The 18,437-nt window shown below is 35.6% G+C and overlaps 1 protein-coding gene across 1 annotated transcript in view; it reads right to left on the bottom strand.

Moving 5' to 3' along the window:
• Positions 1–376: 376 nt before the first annotated feature.
• Positions 377–18,437, bottom strand: part of DOK6 (docking protein 6) — a 656,109-nt gene continuing 638,048 nt past the window's right edge. Inside the window, exon 8 of the mRNA XM_020985625.2 lies at positions 377–7,666. Within this exon, the coding sequence (XP_020841284.1) occupies positions 7,527–7,666 (140 nt within the window). The 3' untranslated portion in view covers positions 377–7,526. The remainder of the gene's footprint in view (positions 7,667–18,437) is intronic.

Raw genomic sequence — 18,437 nt, 5'->3', positions numbered from 1 at the left:
AGTATAGAGCTGGACATGGAAACTGTAAATTCAAGAGATACTAGTTGATTTCAACTAAACATGCCAGCCTTTTCGGCAAGGGGAAAAACACTCAAAAAAATTTTAAAAATTTAATGTCCTAATTTTATTGCCATCTCTTCACTATGTGATTTCTTTTCTTTCTTTCTTTCTTTTTCTTTTTGCCAGAAATGTTCATTTTTGTTTTGGGGATTGTGAATCTTTTCCATTCCATTTTAAATGTTTCAATTAACATTTAAGTACTGTCAGTGTTCAAACTTACAGTGGGTACAGTCTTGAAAAGGAAATTGCAAATCAAAACAATATAAATTGAATCTGATTTTTTCCATAGAAACAATTATATAATAGTGAGTTATGTTCTTAACCAAGAACCTATTTAAGTTTTTGCTGAAATAAACCTAAATAATATTGAATCAATTGTTTAATCAATTATAAAAGACCTAGCGTACTCATATGGAATTTTAAAAAAATGTTTATGAAGCAGTTAAATAGGTAAACATAGCAACCAACTATTTGACCTCTAATTTAATTTATATCAAAAATTCCCTGGAAAGTTGAATGAGATGAAGGGCTATAGAACTACAAAGAAATCATTCCAGAGTAGGGATGTACGTGGCATCAAAAGCCATTGATAACTCCAGGAAAATCTGTGAAGAGCAAACAGGGAGACCCCCAGGAGGGAGCTGTAGATAGACAAACTTGGGCAAATTGATCAGGTCAAGAAGTTTGTGCAGTTTGTTGTAAGAGATAGCTAAAGATTTAGGTTTTACTGGCACAGTGATATAATGTTAACTGTTAGAAGCTGAGGACTGACTACAACCAGGAAGATTGCTTAATTCCCTTTACAGAGAGTTGGACCTTCTTTTTGAGCCGTATGGCTATGTTTTTATTTTTAATTATTAAAAGCATGTACAAAAGTTTAACGTGATTTATACATGAAAGGATGTATGTGAAACAAAAATTTGTAAATCAAATTTTGCTTTCCAATTAACTTACATTATGAACTTCAGAAATATCTTCTTTCTAACTGAACTTGAATTGGCAAGGAAATCCTAATATTCTAGCTATAAATTTCTGTGCCTCCCAATCTTTATGTTAATGGCCAGCAAATAAACACACTAGATGATCTTTTAATTAAAGGGATCTTACAAGAATACTTTTGTAATTCAAATTGTTATCCCTTTTTTGCTTTTTGAATATTTCTGTGTATCAGATTTTCTTAAAATAGGAATGCACATAAACTTACAGGAAACTTAGTTGAGTCAAGGGGGCCATAAAACCCCAACATGGTGACACATTGATATGACAATTAGATTGTATTTACACTCTGCTTTCATTTGTCCAGAAAAGCTGTCATTGGAAATGATGCAGTTTGTCAAGTTATTCATGTAAGACTGTCAAGAAATTGAATGAATTTGGTCTATTTTCAGGTCTTATTGAACTGCATGTCTCCAAACAATGAAATGTTTGGTTAGAATTTGAATAAACCAACTATTAAAATTGGATAGAAATGCTTTTTTTTCTTGGAGAAATTTGTGAACCAGAAAAGGAAAAGTTACTTTAAAACTTAGCTATTCTCTTGGCAACTCTTACATGAAAACAAGCACAGTGGATAACATAAAATGATTCATCAAATACACATATAGAAGAAAATAGAAATTCTTCTCTTTCAAGCTAATCTCATTTCTCCTTTAAATAATGATGAAAAGTCAAGGTCCCCTAAAGGTAAAGAGGCAGGAAAATCATAACAGCAAAATTTAGACCTAAAATTTTCTTGTTTCTTTTAAAATATCATATTTACCAATAATACCTAAATTCAATTTCATTTACATTATATTTTTAAAAGCTTTTGCGCATGTGAGGGAAAATAAAAAGCCTCATGATACCAAAAAGTAGAAACTTTCAGGTAAAATAAAAAATCATCCCATTTTCCTTTGTAATTCAAAGCCGTCCAGCCGTCTATGTAATATTAACATTTGCCTAACAAGGGTGTGTAAATGATTGCAACATATTTACAACATAAAGTGCTGCAGAAATGGTTAAACAGTAATAGTAATCACAATCACAATATGATGAATCTCTAGGAATACAGAGCATAGCAATTTGAAATCCTCTAAATTAATTATCATTCAGGGTCAATAAATTCTAACTTCACACACAGAACTTGGTAATTATCTATAACATACTATAAAAACTAATAGTGCCTGCAAAGTTTTTGGCTGGCTCTAGAAAAAACAATAGCAAAAACCTATGATGGCAGCAATTGAGTTCTGAGTGATAATCATAATGAAGTGCTCTATTAAAATATTCAGAGATGAGCTAAGTGAAGGTTGGAACAGAAAAAGAGTCAAAAAATTCACTTGGTTACTCTCTTCCTTCATTGGTAGCTGATAAAAAGAGTATAGGGAAGACTAAAAAGGAAGATGGGAAGCAATATAATTGCAGTCCAAATTAAGGAAAGAGTATTGCACTGAGAACCAGGTGATCTGTTCTAGTCACAGCTCTGCCACTACTAATTATATGACCTAGGGAAAATCAGTTAATCTCTTCAGGTCTCACTTTCCCCATCTGTACAATAAAGAGATTAGATCCCTTTTATCCCTAAAATTCTATGACCAATTGGAAAATACATATGCAAAAAAAATCACTTCACTTATACAAATACTATGATACTTCTTAGTGTATCTGCAACTGTAGGAAAGATTCAGGCAAGGTGGTAAAAATGCCAAAAATGGAATTTTGAAACAGAGGCTTGGGGAAGCTCCATGAAAGGGGGGCCAGAAGTCTAACCCTGCATAATTTTTTATTTATATATGCAGAGAATGTTCATGAGTCTGTTGATGCCTCTGTTTAGAAATTAGCCCCCAACATAACCCTCAAATGACATTACATCTACATAGTGGTGAACAACTCATATGCAGGTCTCATTTCACTATCTTATTATCTACTGCAAGACAATTTTGTTACAAATTTTTCCTATTAAATCATTCCCAGAAATTGAGAGAACAACAAATCTTTGCCTGGTCTGAAACAATCCTCCTTTGCATTCTTCCAAGGCAGTATAAAGCTGGTACTCTGCCTTTTTCTGTTTTTCCATTTTAATCTAATCCAAAGTCAGAATATTAAGGACATCTCATTAGGGAACTGAGATCGGAATGGTGCAACAAGCAACCCCAAATACTTCAGCAGAGAGTTCAGGAAAAAAAAATCTTAATCTAGCCTATAATTGCTGTCTTGCTTGGGTCTTCCTCCACCCCCCACCCCACTCCTCCTGCCATGATCACTGTGAAGTCTAGTTTATCTTCTTTTCATTCTAAATTGTATTACATAAGTTCCATAGCTTACAAATGTCAAAGAGAGAGATGTCAGCATTTGAGAGGTTCACTAAGGCAGTGTATCCCCTTTTATGATGGTTAATGTGTGACCAACTGCGTATTTTATCTTCTTTGTAAAGACTTGGGGGTTGGGAGGGAGAAGAACAGGTATTGAACTAGTAAATAATTAGAAAAACATTGGGCGTGGCCATTTTGATAAAGTTGTTTAAACATATACTGCCTTCATTTTGAGTATTTTTAGGTACTTAAAAATAATACATAAAACAAAAGGCTACTCCTCAGTCCCACTGAAATAGTATTGCCTCTTTCCTATAGCCATCATTATGCTAATTTAAAGAGATTACTGGAATATTTTAGTGATAAATGAAATTATTTTTTTTTAAAAGTTTTTGAAATATTGGGTAAAGGCAATGGGACAAAAATCTAGCTTATATAAAAATATCTTTAATATGTACCATAAAGATATTATGTGCAGTAAATTGGTTCCATAGAGGCTACTGCCAACAATAAATTCACCTCTTTGTCATTCCACAAGGGATATCAAGTGTAAACTTTCATAATTAAAAATGATAGAATGAATTTAAGAAATCATTGTCCATTGAAATTGATATTTGAATGATATGTGGCAATGGTCATCTGACTAGTTTCTGTCTGAAGAGGGGATGCTCAATTTTACTAAATGCCACTTTATTCCACACATACCCTATTAGCTTTTTACTATATAGGTAGTTTTATAGATTTCAATAGAGGAAATACAAATTGTATCTGTGGCCAGAATTGATTCAGTCAAAATACCTGAAACTTGCACGATGACTTTTTTTCTAAGTGCCTATTTTAAATAAATAAAAAAAAATTATACTAAGTCTTTTTTCCCCACCAGGATAATAGCTATTTGATCAAGGCTATTTTGTATGTCCTTTATTTTAAATATAGTGTATGCATATGCTATTAATTCTGTACATGTTATAGCAGTTAGCATTAGCAGGAGAAGGAAATCTCAAAGAAAAAAAATCCTTGAAAAGCCACATGCATTGAAAAGGAAAGTAGTCCAATGTATCCAAGTCTCAGAGAATCCTACATCTTCTGTACTGGATTCATTCAGCCTTTCCTTATGTTCATTAACTTAGAAGTGAAACTGGCTATTTTAATTAACCAGTATGCATTTACAGTGTTTCCTCCATTCATCCATATAAATAAAGAACCTGAAGTTATCTTTGGTCCATTCTTATCCCTCCTCCTTTGAGAATTTTACATGCAAATCAGGGGGACAATTCATCTTCACAGAGAGAGAAATGATTTGTAAATGGCAGAGACATCTTCAGCAAAACCTCGACTGTTTCAAATGAGTTGTTTTAGCTGATCCAAGTTGAATCAGTTTTATGAAGTACCAAATGATTAATACAGCAACTACATTTATTTTTGGTGGTTGAAAAGAAACTTATATGCTTGTCATTTTTATTACAATGCACATTACTTGGTGTCAAGAATATTACATTGATATAAGTTCTCTTATCCGTTCACTTTGCAGTTTTATCTTGGCTACAGTTGCACCAAGTGTGTACTTGCAAAGGTATGCCAAAATAAATTTGCAAAAACGAAGCAGGAGAGATTTTATAGCATTATTCCTCATTTTGATAAGGTTCAATTCAAGACTAAGGAAGGAAATCAATCTCTCTGTCTGTCTGCCTCTCTGTCTCTGTCTTTGTCTCTGTCTCTCTTTTTCTCCTTTACTTCTTTTACAAATGAACTGGTCCAACCAGACCTATCTTTACTAGTTTGCCATCAGTTAGTCCCACTGATAACTAAGGATCAGATCCAAATATTGTTTCCTAAACAACTTCAGTGCAGGTATTGTTGGTCCCTATAAGCCAACACAAGAGCAGACATAGCTAATTAGTAATCCCTCCCCCCTCCCCGGCTACTGTCTGTGCAGCCTGCATGTTAATAAAGCTGAGACATAAACTAGGCCCCCTGAGGGCCCTCCCCCATGAGTCCCAAGTGGAACCTTGTGGTCTCTAGGCAACAGCTCAACCGAGCGAGCCAAAGGAGAGACAGTCTCTCTCTCCCTCTGGATGAGGCTCCACCAGGAGCTGTGCGAAAATATTCTCAGCTGGAAGTTGCTCTGGTATAACATAGGCTTGGCATTGCAAAAGCAAATGCCATGAGCTGAAGTAATTCAAAGCAATTTCAACCCTGAAAAGCGGGGTTTCAGGGTAGGCTCTGTCTTTTGGTACCAGTCATTTCCTCTCCTGCTGTTTCAGCAAAGTCCACATGGTTAGGGAGAAGGGAATTTCCCGCTGCTCCCCATCTCCCCATCAAGGCTGAGGATAATTACTTTTTTCAGTGGAATTACAACTGCCATTCTAGAGGGAATTTCACCCTCATATGAGAGACAGAAAGATTATCAACAGTTTATTGTAAGGGGTGATGCCCATTTAGACAAACCCATGCCCTTTTGATTCAGCATTTGTTGGCTGAAGGTGTCTCATCTGCCAGCAATCAGGTTAATGAAAACGGTATTTAGGATAGAAGTTAAAGACCTTACCATCATCTAGCAAACATATTATTTTCTAATCAAAATGATTCTTAATTAGTCATTTAAATTTACATTATTCTAATGTTACATAGATTAAAAACAACTGCTATAGTTCTTTTTATCTATTTTTGATTACATATCACAATCACAATTATCCAGATAATTCAGATAGAAATATTCCATTTTGTCTTGAAAACACCATAAAATTGATGGATAATTTTTTTTACTTAAATTCTCAGACTACCCCAAAACAACAATTAATTCCTTCTTCCCTTTGGGCTATCTTGATCAGACAAGGTATTGGGGATAAAAAGTGGTCCTTGATAAAATCTCCTCCATATTCATAGTCAGTTCTAGTGCCTACAACATAACTTCAGATCTGGTCACATAAGGAAAATTCAAACAGTATATTCTCTTTATTTAGGAGGTTGAGATTCTGCATTCTGCACATGGCATTTATGAAAATTTAAATATCTTGATATCTACTGCAATCTTTCTCATTTTGTTCTTTTGCTGATTCTAAAATGATTTCACCGAGGTCATTTTTAGAAACATTTTTCCTTTCTTAATGTTTCATTTTAAATTGCTCTGTTGCTGAAGGTTAAACAGGTAGTTGATCAATGATTATAATGTTTTTTATACTTCAAATAGATATGCAAGAGGGGCAAGGGGCAGAGAATGTCAGAAACCAGGGTAACACCAACCAGAAAGAATGTGACAATATGAATTGTGGGATAGCTGGATTTGTTCATTTTGTTCAAACACATTCCCCTTTCTCACTTTCGCATTTACATTTGTCATAAGTGCAGACTTGATTACATAAATACTTTTGCTAATGAGAAGCCTTTTTACAGCACTAATTTAAAAATAGATATTGACATAACAATCTTAATTTGAATGCACCGGATTACATTTTTCAACAATTTAAGTGAGCATATCCTGTCACCCTCAGCACACATTTTATAAATACTTGTTATATATAGATGGATAGATTGATATCCGGCTCTATATTTCTACATACACACACTTGTACGCATATACACACAGAATAGAGCTATGGGGCCCTGCTTAACATGGTGTTTTAAATTTCTTGTTCTTTTAATTGCCATGGGATGTATTTATATGAACAGTTTTGATGCTGTTTCTGGTGTTCACTGATTGTATTCCTGTCAAAACCTCTAACACAGAAGTGATTCCAGTGGCCCACCACTATTAACTAAGGACAGGTTCTGTCATTGGGAGTGTAAATAGGAAATCTCAGCCAAGGAGGCAGGTGGAAAGTGCCTGATACTCAAGACATCACAACCCAATCCAGGCAATATCCCACCATGTGGAGGCCTTTACTGCCTTCAGACCAAAAGGGTTTTGTTTATTTAAATGACTTTTCTTACAATTCAAAATCAATTTCTTTAAACAGATTCCCCAAAGAAATTCAATAAATAAAAGACTTAGCCTCTGACTCTAGGAAGCAGAGCTCCAGTTTTTAACCTTCAACTGTGACCAGGACTAGAACTGACACAGCTCAGTTTTCACTGCAATTGGTCTTCCATGTATGCAGAGGGTACAAGTGGTTTCCTGACCCTATGGGCAGGTTTCAGGCTAGACTGTCTCTCTGGTCAACAGTGGTTCTCTGTGTGTCATTGGATGAGGCTGGAGCTGTAGCTAAATCCATAGCTGCTAGACAGCGACAGGGGCTGCTGGTGCTCTTCATTCTGTTCTGAGGTGTAGCTGGGAAACGTTTGTGCCCGGGACATCTTTGTTGAGCCAAAACGGTGACCTGAAAGAGAAGGTAAAGAAAAGCACAATGAATAACTTCAGCTGAAGACCAGTGTACTTCAAAGGAATAACAGGTAACCAAAATAAACATCATCCTGTAGCTCCCATGGGAGAAGACCTCATCTTGAATTGGAGTAATAATGCCTAGGATGAAATTCTTAAGTCACTCACTCTTTTTTTTTCTTTTTCAAGTGTGTCACATTTGAGGGTCAGTAGTAAATATTACTTGGTGAAAATTAGCACAGAGGAGATGAAAAGTTAATTGCTGCATTTTATTTTACAAAAAACATACTTAGTTTCATTTATGTTCTATCTGCTATCTATGGGCAGGAGTATAGAAGATATACCCAGAAAAACAATGACAACAACATGAAAATATTGAATGATGTCACATTGCTGTTATGAACTTAGGCTGGGGCTTTCTAAGGTGATGTCAGCTTCCTTGTCAAGTGGATAAGCTGATGACTTATAGTATGTATTCCTTTCTTGTGCAAGTTGGACTAGATGACTACTAAAATCTCCTCTGCCTCTTAAAATCTGTCATCTATCATTCTGAATGCTTTCAGTGATTGAAACTAGGAATGAATGGCAGAAGTCAAAGATGTTCAGCAGAGATGTGCTGATAAATGTTTAACAACTGCCTCTCTAAAAAAATGTATAAACAACACACTTTTAATCTTTTTTATCTGCATTATTTAATGAAGATTTTATTTTTAATATAGATTTTACTCAATCTGCATTATTAACATTTCCTCATCACTTTATTAAGTCTAGGCAAACAACAAAGCAAAAAAATCAAGCTCTGATTTGTAGCATTGCCAATTTCTGAAGGGGAAATATTCACTCTCAAAATTTAACAATCTGCTCTTATAAGCTAGTTCAAGCTGACTCTAGTTCAGTATGGTATTAGAGGAACAAAATTTCCTTAAGACTTCTTAAATAAATTTAATGTTCAATAAAATAAGAAAGGAGCCTAAAAATAGCTGCTTAAGATTTGCCACCTGGTCTAATTTTCCTTTTAATAAGTCAATAGTAAATATATCATTCAATGGAACATAACTTCTAGGACCATTGGAGGTAAAAGAAAAATTCCCAATTTTGGGGATATTTTGTAATTTAATAAAAATGTCTAGAACTAATGAGCTCCCCTGGATTTCAGATAAAACTTTCAGTATATCCTTAAAAGAAAAGGGGAATTCCATGATTAAAATTACCTTTCTCCTTAATCTTTAATTCTCCAGTCTTTATATATTGTTTTGCCCAAGACAATCATTTTTTCCCCATAGCAAAAGTTAACTGTTGTTTTTTCTTTAAAATAGTCTTTTAATGGTTTTTTTTTCTCCCAGCTTCAAGAGGTCTATACCCCATGGTATAGAAGAATTAATAACAACTTCTCTAGCTGTCAATTTTCTCTGAGAGTCTTTGTTTATTTTCTGAGGATGAATTAGGCTATTTTGTCAAAAACTGTTAATTCTTGGTGCTGATTTTCATTTTTGACTTTTACTTTTACAAAACTTTATGGTTTTGCAGCTGATCATGTTTAATGTTGGGCTTGAATGATCCTTGAAAAGCTTGATTTTATTATACAACAACTATTGTGATATCTCTACCAGTTATACAGATGTGTTCTTTAATAGCTACAGTTTGTTCATAGTTCCTTGACTTAATATCCATTCTCTTAAGCCACAGAAATAAAAGTAGAACAAAAGAGAACAATAAAACTGTTGTGTATGGCACAAAATCCAGCAAATGATTGACATAAAACTAAGTGAAGGTGAAGAAACACTTTCAAACCACTTTCACTTGGTCGAAATCAGATGTTCTCAGTTAGACTACTATAAATAGATGCAAACACATGCCCATAGTTCTCACAAAATAAAGCCATATCCATATTCTTTTTCTTCTACCACCATTTTTTATTGGTAAAGAGGAAAGTTGGAGGAGCAAAAAGGGAAAAAAAATCAAAGAAGGTAGGATTGAGGGAAATACACACTTAACAATCATAATTTTGAGTGTGGATGGGATTAACTCACCCATAAAAAGGAAGATTGAAATGGATCTGACAATGGTTTTATAAGAAAGACACTTCAAACATGAAGATTCACATAGAGTTAAAAAGGAAGACTAACTCAATATCTATTATGCTTTTGCTCAATTAAACAAAGCAGGGGTAGAAGTCATGATTTTAGAGAAAGCTACAGTAAATACATAAAAGACAAAAAGAGATCAGCAAGAAATGTATATTATGCTAAAACACATCATAAATAATAAATTAATGTCACTATTTTAATATATGTGCCTGACATCATAAAATTTAAATATTTAAAGGAAAGAATTTAATTGCACTAAAGGGAGAAATAGCAGTTGAACTATGTATTCCTTTCAGACTTAGACAAATCTAACAAAAAGATAAAAAGAAAAATTAGAAATGATAGAAAATGATAGAAAAATCAGAAAAATTAGAGATGATAAATATTTGGTAATTACTGGATGAGAATATATATATATATTTTCAGCTGTACATGGCACCTTTGACCATGTACCAAAAATTGACCATATATTAGGGTATAAATAACTCACCAAAAAAAAAAGAAAATCAGAAAGACTGAATCAATGATTTACTGATCATGATGCAATAAAAGGTTGTTTAACAAAAGGTCTCTTAAAAAGAATTAAAAAGTAATTATAGATTAAAACCCCAATTCTAAAGAACTACTCTATCAAAGAATAAGTTATAGAACAATACACAATTTCATTATAGAAAATGACATAATGAGATGATATACCAACACTTATGGAATACCACTAAAGCAATTCTGGGGGGAAAACTTACATTTTTTAAAGTTTCATTAATAAAAGAAAGAAATGACAATTCAATGAAGTTATCATGCAACTAAGATAGTGTCCTCCTATAGGGGAATGACTAAACTAATCATGGTATATGAATGTAATTGAATATTATTGTGCTTCAAAAAATACAGAAATGAACAATTTCAGAAGAAACTAGGAAGATCTCTAAGAAAAGGAATCAAGATGAAATATGACCTTCACATTCTGATACAGAGAAGATAAACTGAAAATCCAGAAAGATACACATTTTGGGACATGGTTAATATAGGAACCTTTTCTCTATGCCATGTAGATATGTATTGAGGGATTAAAAATTACTCAATGGAAGGTGTTGTAGTGGGAAGGAAAGATTGATAAAATATTTATTACTTGATTAATACAAACAATTGAATCAAATTTAGGTGCTCAGTGATATAGTACCCTGCATACTTGTTGCTACTACATTTCTTTTTCTTCATTATATTTACCAGATTCTCTTGGCAAAGGACTGAAGTAGTAAAAAAAAATGATGACTGTTATAGTTGCTGCCCCAAGTACTAGGAGTCATAGGTGATACTGAAAATAGGAAATTAAATAGACTGTGATGGCATTAAGCAGAAAGTGCCAGGGGAATAGCCAAAATAAACAAACAAAAGCTATATAAAAAATTATTGCTTGGCCAAAGCAATTTGCACACCATAGTAGATGACATAAGGATAGTACAGTGGAAAATGCATTACATCTGAGATTAAAACCTAGGCTCAAACCCAAGTTCCAACACAACTGTGCATGTGGCCTTGGGCTGGACAGTTAACCTCTCTGGGCCTGTTTCTTAATACAAAACAAAGGGTTTGGATTAAATGACCTCTAGAGGAACATAGTGGTACAGTGAATAAAATACTAGATGTGGAGTCAGGAAGACCTGAAGACCTGATACACTAGCTGTGTGACCCTAGACAAGTCACTTAACTTCTATTTCAGTTTCCTCAACTGAAAATGTAGATAATAATAGCACATATTTCCCATCTTGTGAAGATCAATGAGATAATATTGATAACGTGCATAGCGCATGTTTGGTACAAAGTTGTTCTTACAAAAATGTTTGTTCATTCCTTCCTTCCTGTCTCCCTCCCTCCTCCCCCTTCCTTTATCCCTTCCTCTATGTCATTACCAACTCTATATACCCTAATTCTTCTATTTCTAAATTTCATGACCCTAAGAATTACCTACAGGTTTTCTTATAGCAGAATGAGTCAACGTGTCTTTAAGCAGCTCAGTCTAACTCAACCCAGTTCACTCTTCTCCTTGGCAAGAGAAAATCAGCATGATTTTAATTCTTTATTATTTTGAATAGATGAAAGTAGTAAGAGTTTATGTTCTTTCCTGTAGATAATGAATATTTGTCAATAAATGACTAATAATTTATTAGTATTGAGTAAGGAGAATTTTCATTGGAAGACATGGAGAAGATATATAAATAGAAGACAAAATCCTTAGATCTCAAAATAACAAAGAGGAGGAAAACTTCAGTGAAACCATGTTAACCTGTCATTTAAAAAGAGAAAAAGAAATAGTATTAGGAATAGCATGAATTATAAATTGAGAGGAACTATCAGTGAATTTCAGACATATTAAACTTACATTTCATCAGAGAAAACCAATTTTTCAAACACTAATTCTAGGTGATGCACTCCTATTCAAAATACAGTCTTCTTGGAAATGCACACTTTTACAGCAAATGGAAGAATCTGATTGATCTGATTGGAAAAGGAGTGGTTCAGAACCAGGTTTTTGAGTCCCCTGCTCCTGCCTTGACATGATGATTCATTTTGTCTAAGTGGAGATGATGATACTTACCATCACATACATTCAGGTTTGAGATCCTTGGAGAATAAGTGTTAACTCATTTAAAGCATCAGTAGCATTACTAGTAGTCTAAGGCTACTCTCATTTCAAATTCCTAGCCCTAGGAGATCTGTTCTACTCCAGAGTTATTTCTACATCTTAGAAATAGTTGAAAGTAGGTTAAGGGCCACTTCTAAATCTTCATTCTCAGCAAGCTAAAAAGTCCATTTGGAATATAGGCAGCTCTTCAAATAGGCACAATAGCTTTTGTCTTCCATAAAGAGTTCAGTAGAGAGGCTAAATGGTAGTAAAGTAGTGGATAGAGGACTGAGTCAGCCTTTTAGTACAGAATAGCTGGCAGCCATATAGTGTTTTAGTTTGCAAAGCTCTTTAGTAATATCATCTCACAGTATTCTCACAACAGCCTATGGGAGGTAGATGTGATAGTTATACTCATTTTATAGGTAAGGAAACTGAGGCAGACAGATTAAGTGACTCTCACAGGGTCACTAGAAAGTATCTGAGGATGGATTTGAACCCTGATATTCCTGGCTCTGTGCTATTGCTCTCTTAATTGCACCATCTAACTGCCTCCAATCTATGTGGAAGACCTGGGTTCAAGTTCAGGCTCTTAATGTAGTGCTATGTGATCACCGGCAAATCACTGACTCTCCCATTGCTCTAGGCAATTAAGACTGTAAATTCCAAAGGGTAAAATAAAGAAGTATGAGAACCTGCCTCTTCTCAAGGAGATCACAGCTTAGTTTAGGGAGAGATATTAGTTCTATGCTATGAAAAGAAAGAAGGCTGTAAATGATGTGTCTACTTGAGTGGGTGGTACAGATAGATAACACTTACACTTATTGAAAATAGGAGTTCAGAGGAAAGAGTTATAGGAATCCAAAGGAGCTGAATATAAATTTACTTCAAGCACCACAAATAACTTTTCCTGTTCCCCAGTACAGTATTTTCAATTCACTCAAGTAAAACTATTTATTACCCTTTATCTCAATCACTCCACTGCCACATTTATACTTTGTCCTCCATATCCTGTGTTTCAAATGGCTTCTTCAGAGCTCAAACTACCACCCTTATTGCTTACGGCCATATGAATACAAACACTGATACTCTGTGAAACAGTGAAATGGAACAAACATAGGAATAGTTTACATTTCTATAGCACTTTGCAATCACTGAGGACTCTTCATACATTTCCAGCTTTGACCTTCACAGCAACCCATGGTAGTTTGCAGTATGGATGTTATCCCCATTTTATAGAGAAAAAAAAGGAAGCTTATTTGAGACTAATTGACTTGCTCAAGTGTCACACAGGGAGTATATACACTGTGGAGCTGATGTGGCTTAGGGGTTCAGGGGTCCTGGGACCCCAAAATCACAACACGCGGGCCAAGCCTTCTTTCAGCTAAACACAAGGTTTATTAGAACATATTGGGTAGACTCTTAAGGAGCCTGAACATTAGTAAGTTATTGGCTAGATTATAAGAATCCCAGCATCTTAATGGAGACAAGATGGACCTTATATACAGAAAGCCTGTGGGAGTGATCTAGGAGTGTCCAGGTAGTTTGGGGTGAGGGGAGGAAGGGCCTAAGGAGATCTGGATGGGAGGGGAAATGGCCAGGGGCCATAGGGAGGTAAGACAATGGAGGGAAGATTGGTCTGTAGTCACAGTGAAAGGCCAGTTGATGGGATTGTAGCCTCGGGGCAAATGCCAGAGATTTGGCCATGTGGGAAAGTCCAGGGTTTTTCCTTTCTGGGGCCCAGATCCCAACCCCATCAGAGCCAATACTTGGGATAGGTCTTCTTACTTCACAGTTAATGTCTATGTAACGATCTCCTACCTACTCTTGCCTTTTCTGAACAGACAAGTCACAACTTAAATTGTTCATTCCTTGCCATACAAAATGATGCACCATAAACTTAAACAGTATTATATAGATATAGGGGTTTAATAAGTACTTTTTTGGTGATGGTAATTCAACTCAAGGCAATAAACTTATTAAAAAATTATAATGTTCAAAGCACTAGAGAGATAAAGATGAAAAACAAGATGACCCTGGCCTTTCAGGAGTTTCATTTAATAGAATAAACCAGTGAAAATAATGAAGCTAATGAGAAAGAGAATAAAAAGAAATCTCAGCAATTTCTTTTTTCTTTGCAAGGCAATTGGGGTTAAATGACTTGCCCAGAGTCACATATCTAGTAAGTGTTATGTGTCTGAGGTCAGATTTGGACTCAGGTCCTCCTAACTCCAGGGCTGGTGCTCTATCCACTGCACTCCTAGCTGCCCCTTAGCAATTTCTTGGTAGACATATGTATTATATTCCCATGCAATATTGAGTGAATCAGACCTACTGTTAAAGAAATGGAATGAACAGATCTCCTTACTCCACTGCACAGTCTATCATGATGATGATGATGATAATGATGCAGATCATATTTACACAGTACTTTTAGGCTTATAAAACACTTTCTTCACAGCAACTCTAAGAGGTAGGCAACATTATCAAGTCTTGTTTTATAGGTGAGGAAACTGAGGTTGTTATATGTTGTCCTTAGGTTGTTCAGTGTATCCACTCAGCAGTGAGGGAGACAAGTTCAAATCAAATCTCAGGCACTTAATTTAACCTCTTAGTCACTTAACCTCTCTCAGCCTTAGTTTCATCATCTGCAGAATGAGGATGATAATACTACTGACTTCACAAGGTTGTTATGAGGATCAAATTAGATAATGCATGTAAAGCACTTTGAAAACCTTTATGTGTTATCTAAATGTTACCTAGCTATTATTAATTTAAAGTCACTTGCCTAGCCATAGTCATATTGAAGAAGTCTAGGACTTTTGGGGTGTTGCAAACCCAAAATCATGGTACCGGGCCCTGCTGAATGAATTCAACTCAAATCTTCTTCAGCCAGAGGAAAAGTTTATTAGTGATAAATTGCATAGGCCAGGTGACACCCCTAAGGACAGGTGGGCATGAGAAAGTCTCAGCCTTTTAAGCTTGAGATCCTCAGCCTCTGAATGGGGCCCAGGGTGGAATTTTTATACACTGAAGTAATTTTGGGGTGGCCAGAGAAGGGGGGCTGGGAAAAGAGTCCAGATGAGAATTCTGATTGGAAGGTCTGAGAGATTGAATAGACAATGGGAATAGCTAATGGAGGGAACAGGAAGGCAGAAGTTTGGAAGGCATCTGCACAAGGTCAAAGGGTGGGGCTAGGACTTTCAAAGGGAGATAACAGGAATTGATAAGGAACTTTTGAGACCAGAGTAAGGCTTTTCTGAGGCCTATAGACAAAAGGGAACCAGATTCTTTTAGATCAAGGGGCAAAGGTGCATCTGACTAAGATTAAAAGAAAGGCTAAGGCTTTCAAAGGGAAATGAGGGGCTGGGTATTGTAGACAAAGGGGAGTCAGATTCTCTTTGGGTCAAAGGGCGAAGATCTTGGCTTGGGCTCCACTCCCATCAACATAACTAAGTGTCTGAGGCAGTTTTAGAATTCCTATATCTCCTAAATTCCACTCCAGCTCTTTTTCTACTAGGCTATACAAAGAGGAGAAGGTCCTGAATACATTTTCAGTAAGTATTGTATTTTAAATTAACATTATTTGAACACCAGCCTAGCACTCCCTGAACCACAGAAATTCAAACCATACCATAGTGCAATAATGGAAAAGGAACTGAAGCCTTAAAGGAAATCTTCCACAGGTGTATCACAAAAGTGTCAAGCTAGTAATAAACTAGAGGGAACACAGTAATAAACAGAAGAAAATAACAGCCAAATTTGAATGTAAGACCAGAGACTCAGATAAGCCAGAGTAGCAATGACAGCAGCCAGATTATGAATGCCTTTTCCATGCTGAAGATTTAAGAACAGCTTTAAATCCTGAAAGTGAATCCTACTCACAGTGTGCTCAGTTTCTATTAAATTCTCTTCTTTCCCCATTTTATTCCTGGCAAAAGACATGGGGAAGTTTGCCTCGTCCTAACCTCCCTATTGTAATTTTGTTTTTGGGTGAGGCAATTTGGGTTAAGTGACTTGCCCAGAATCACACAGCTAGTTAAGTGTTATGTATCTGAAGCTGGCTTTGAACTCAGGTCCTCCTGACTCCAGGGCTGGTGCCCTATCCACTGTGCCACCTAGCTGCCCCTTAACCTCCCTACTTTAGAAAGCAAGAATGATTCCAAAGCATTAGTGTGTCCATTAGTAAGAAAGGAGTTAACAGATCTTAGTAGAAAACCTTAAAAAGCTTAAATATTTTAGCCATCTTTTACTTTGTTTCAAAGTGCACTCACTGAAGAAATGGAAGCTATTAAAAAAAAAGTTTATTACTCTCTATGAAAGTTGCCATCTGTACTGATGGAGGCCACCTAGTAGACAGAACCCAAGATCCCTGAGGGCACAGCTTAGAGAACTCAGAAAACAAAAAGGTGTAAATTTCACATTCAAATTCTCTGTGGTAAGTAGCAGTTGAATTCAAGTTGATATTAGCCAGGGAAAGCAAGCAAAATGGCCTAGAGCCACCTGCATTTGGGAGAAAGAAAACTATGCAATACTTAAAGAAGTGGTTGATAACAGTCAATAACATGGTAATGGTTGTTATTTATATTTATACTGTGTTATATTCAACATACTCTACAGTTATTATATAGTTTATATATAGAGTGCCTTGTTGCCAAATCCTATCACTCCTACTGCCATACAATCTCTTGCATCCTTTCCATTATCTCCACTTACATTGCTGCCACCTTGGGTAACACCTTCATGACCTTGCTATTGTACTTTGGACGATTACACTAGCTTCCTCTTAGACCATTTCAGTAGGCTCCTCATTTTTCTCTTTGCTTCCAGTTGCGCTTAACTAGATGTCCTCTACAATCTATTCTACCTCTAAATCTATGATTCTTGCTCAACTCATCCTTCACATAGCTACAAAAACAATCTTCCAAAAACATGTCATACCAGATCACTTCACTGATCAAAAATCTTTATTTGCTTCCCTTTTGAATCTATCATAAAATGCAAACTCCTTTAAGTGGCATTTAAAGTACCTCCCCATCTGTTTCCAACCTGGCCCTCTGCACATTTCATATTGAAACCTCCCTTCCCACAATCACACCAGCTTATTACCTATTTCCTGAACTCCACATTCCATCTCCATGATTATACAGGTAGTAGGGATATAGCAGAGCCAGTATATGAACTCTGCTACTCTGACTCCAAATCTAGCATTTCCCCATATCATTGCCGTATTTCACAAATTGTTAGAACATAATGGAACTTGGAGGTCATCTAGCCTAACCTTATTTTATAGGTAAGAAAAGCTCTTTCTCAGAGAAGTCAAGTGACTTACCCACGTTTCACAACTTGATGGTGAATATTGTTGTTCAGTTGTTTCAGTCATGTTGGACTCTTTGTGAATCCATTTGGGTTTTTTTTTATAGCAAAAATAATGGAATGGTTTGCCATTTCCTTCTCCAGCTCATTTTACAGATGAGGGAACTGAGACAAAAGGGCTAAATGTCTGAGGCCTGTTTGAACTCAAGTCTTCCTGACTCCAGGTTTGGTGCTCAGTGGACAGAGCACTGAGCCACCTAACTGTCTTGATAGTGATGAAAGGATGGCTTAAATTCAGGCCTTTCAATTAGAAATCTCCTATAGTATATTGCTTCTGCTAGTGATTAGTTACTGTTTTACAGGGATTTCATGGATGGTCTATAGAAGCTGTATCCAACCTGTAGCTTTAAAAGCAACAACATGCCACTTAGTGTTACCTTCCCTTCATTATCTTGCCTCCTTATCTCCCTATTCCCTTTCCACCCTTACATGTATCTTTGACCTGGAGTTTCTTAATACTTTGCCTGACTCTGCGTAGTCTTTTCTGTTAAAAAAAAAATTAAACTATTTCTTCCTGTCTCCTAGCTACTATTTTTCTTTATCTCTCACCCATTATAAAAGAAAAAAAAAAGAAAAGCCAACCCTTTGGCAATTCTGATTCCCCTTTTATATTTCTTTAATTTTCCTTTAATAATAAAACAATTCCCTATATAAAGAACATTTGAAGGAGAATGAGTATGCAA

Source organism: Phascolarctos cinereus, unplaced genomic scaffold (genome assembly GCF_003287225.1).
Source record: "Phascolarctos cinereus isolate Bilbo 61053 unplaced genomic scaffold, phaCin_HiC Scaffold_4;HRSCAF=312, whole genome shotgun sequence".
NCBI lineage: Eukaryota > Metazoa > Chordata > Mammalia > Diprotodontia > Phascolarctidae > Phascolarctos > Phascolarctos cinereus.
Note: the sequence above shows the minus strand (reverse complement) of the source record. Positions and strands in the feature narration are given on the sequence as shown.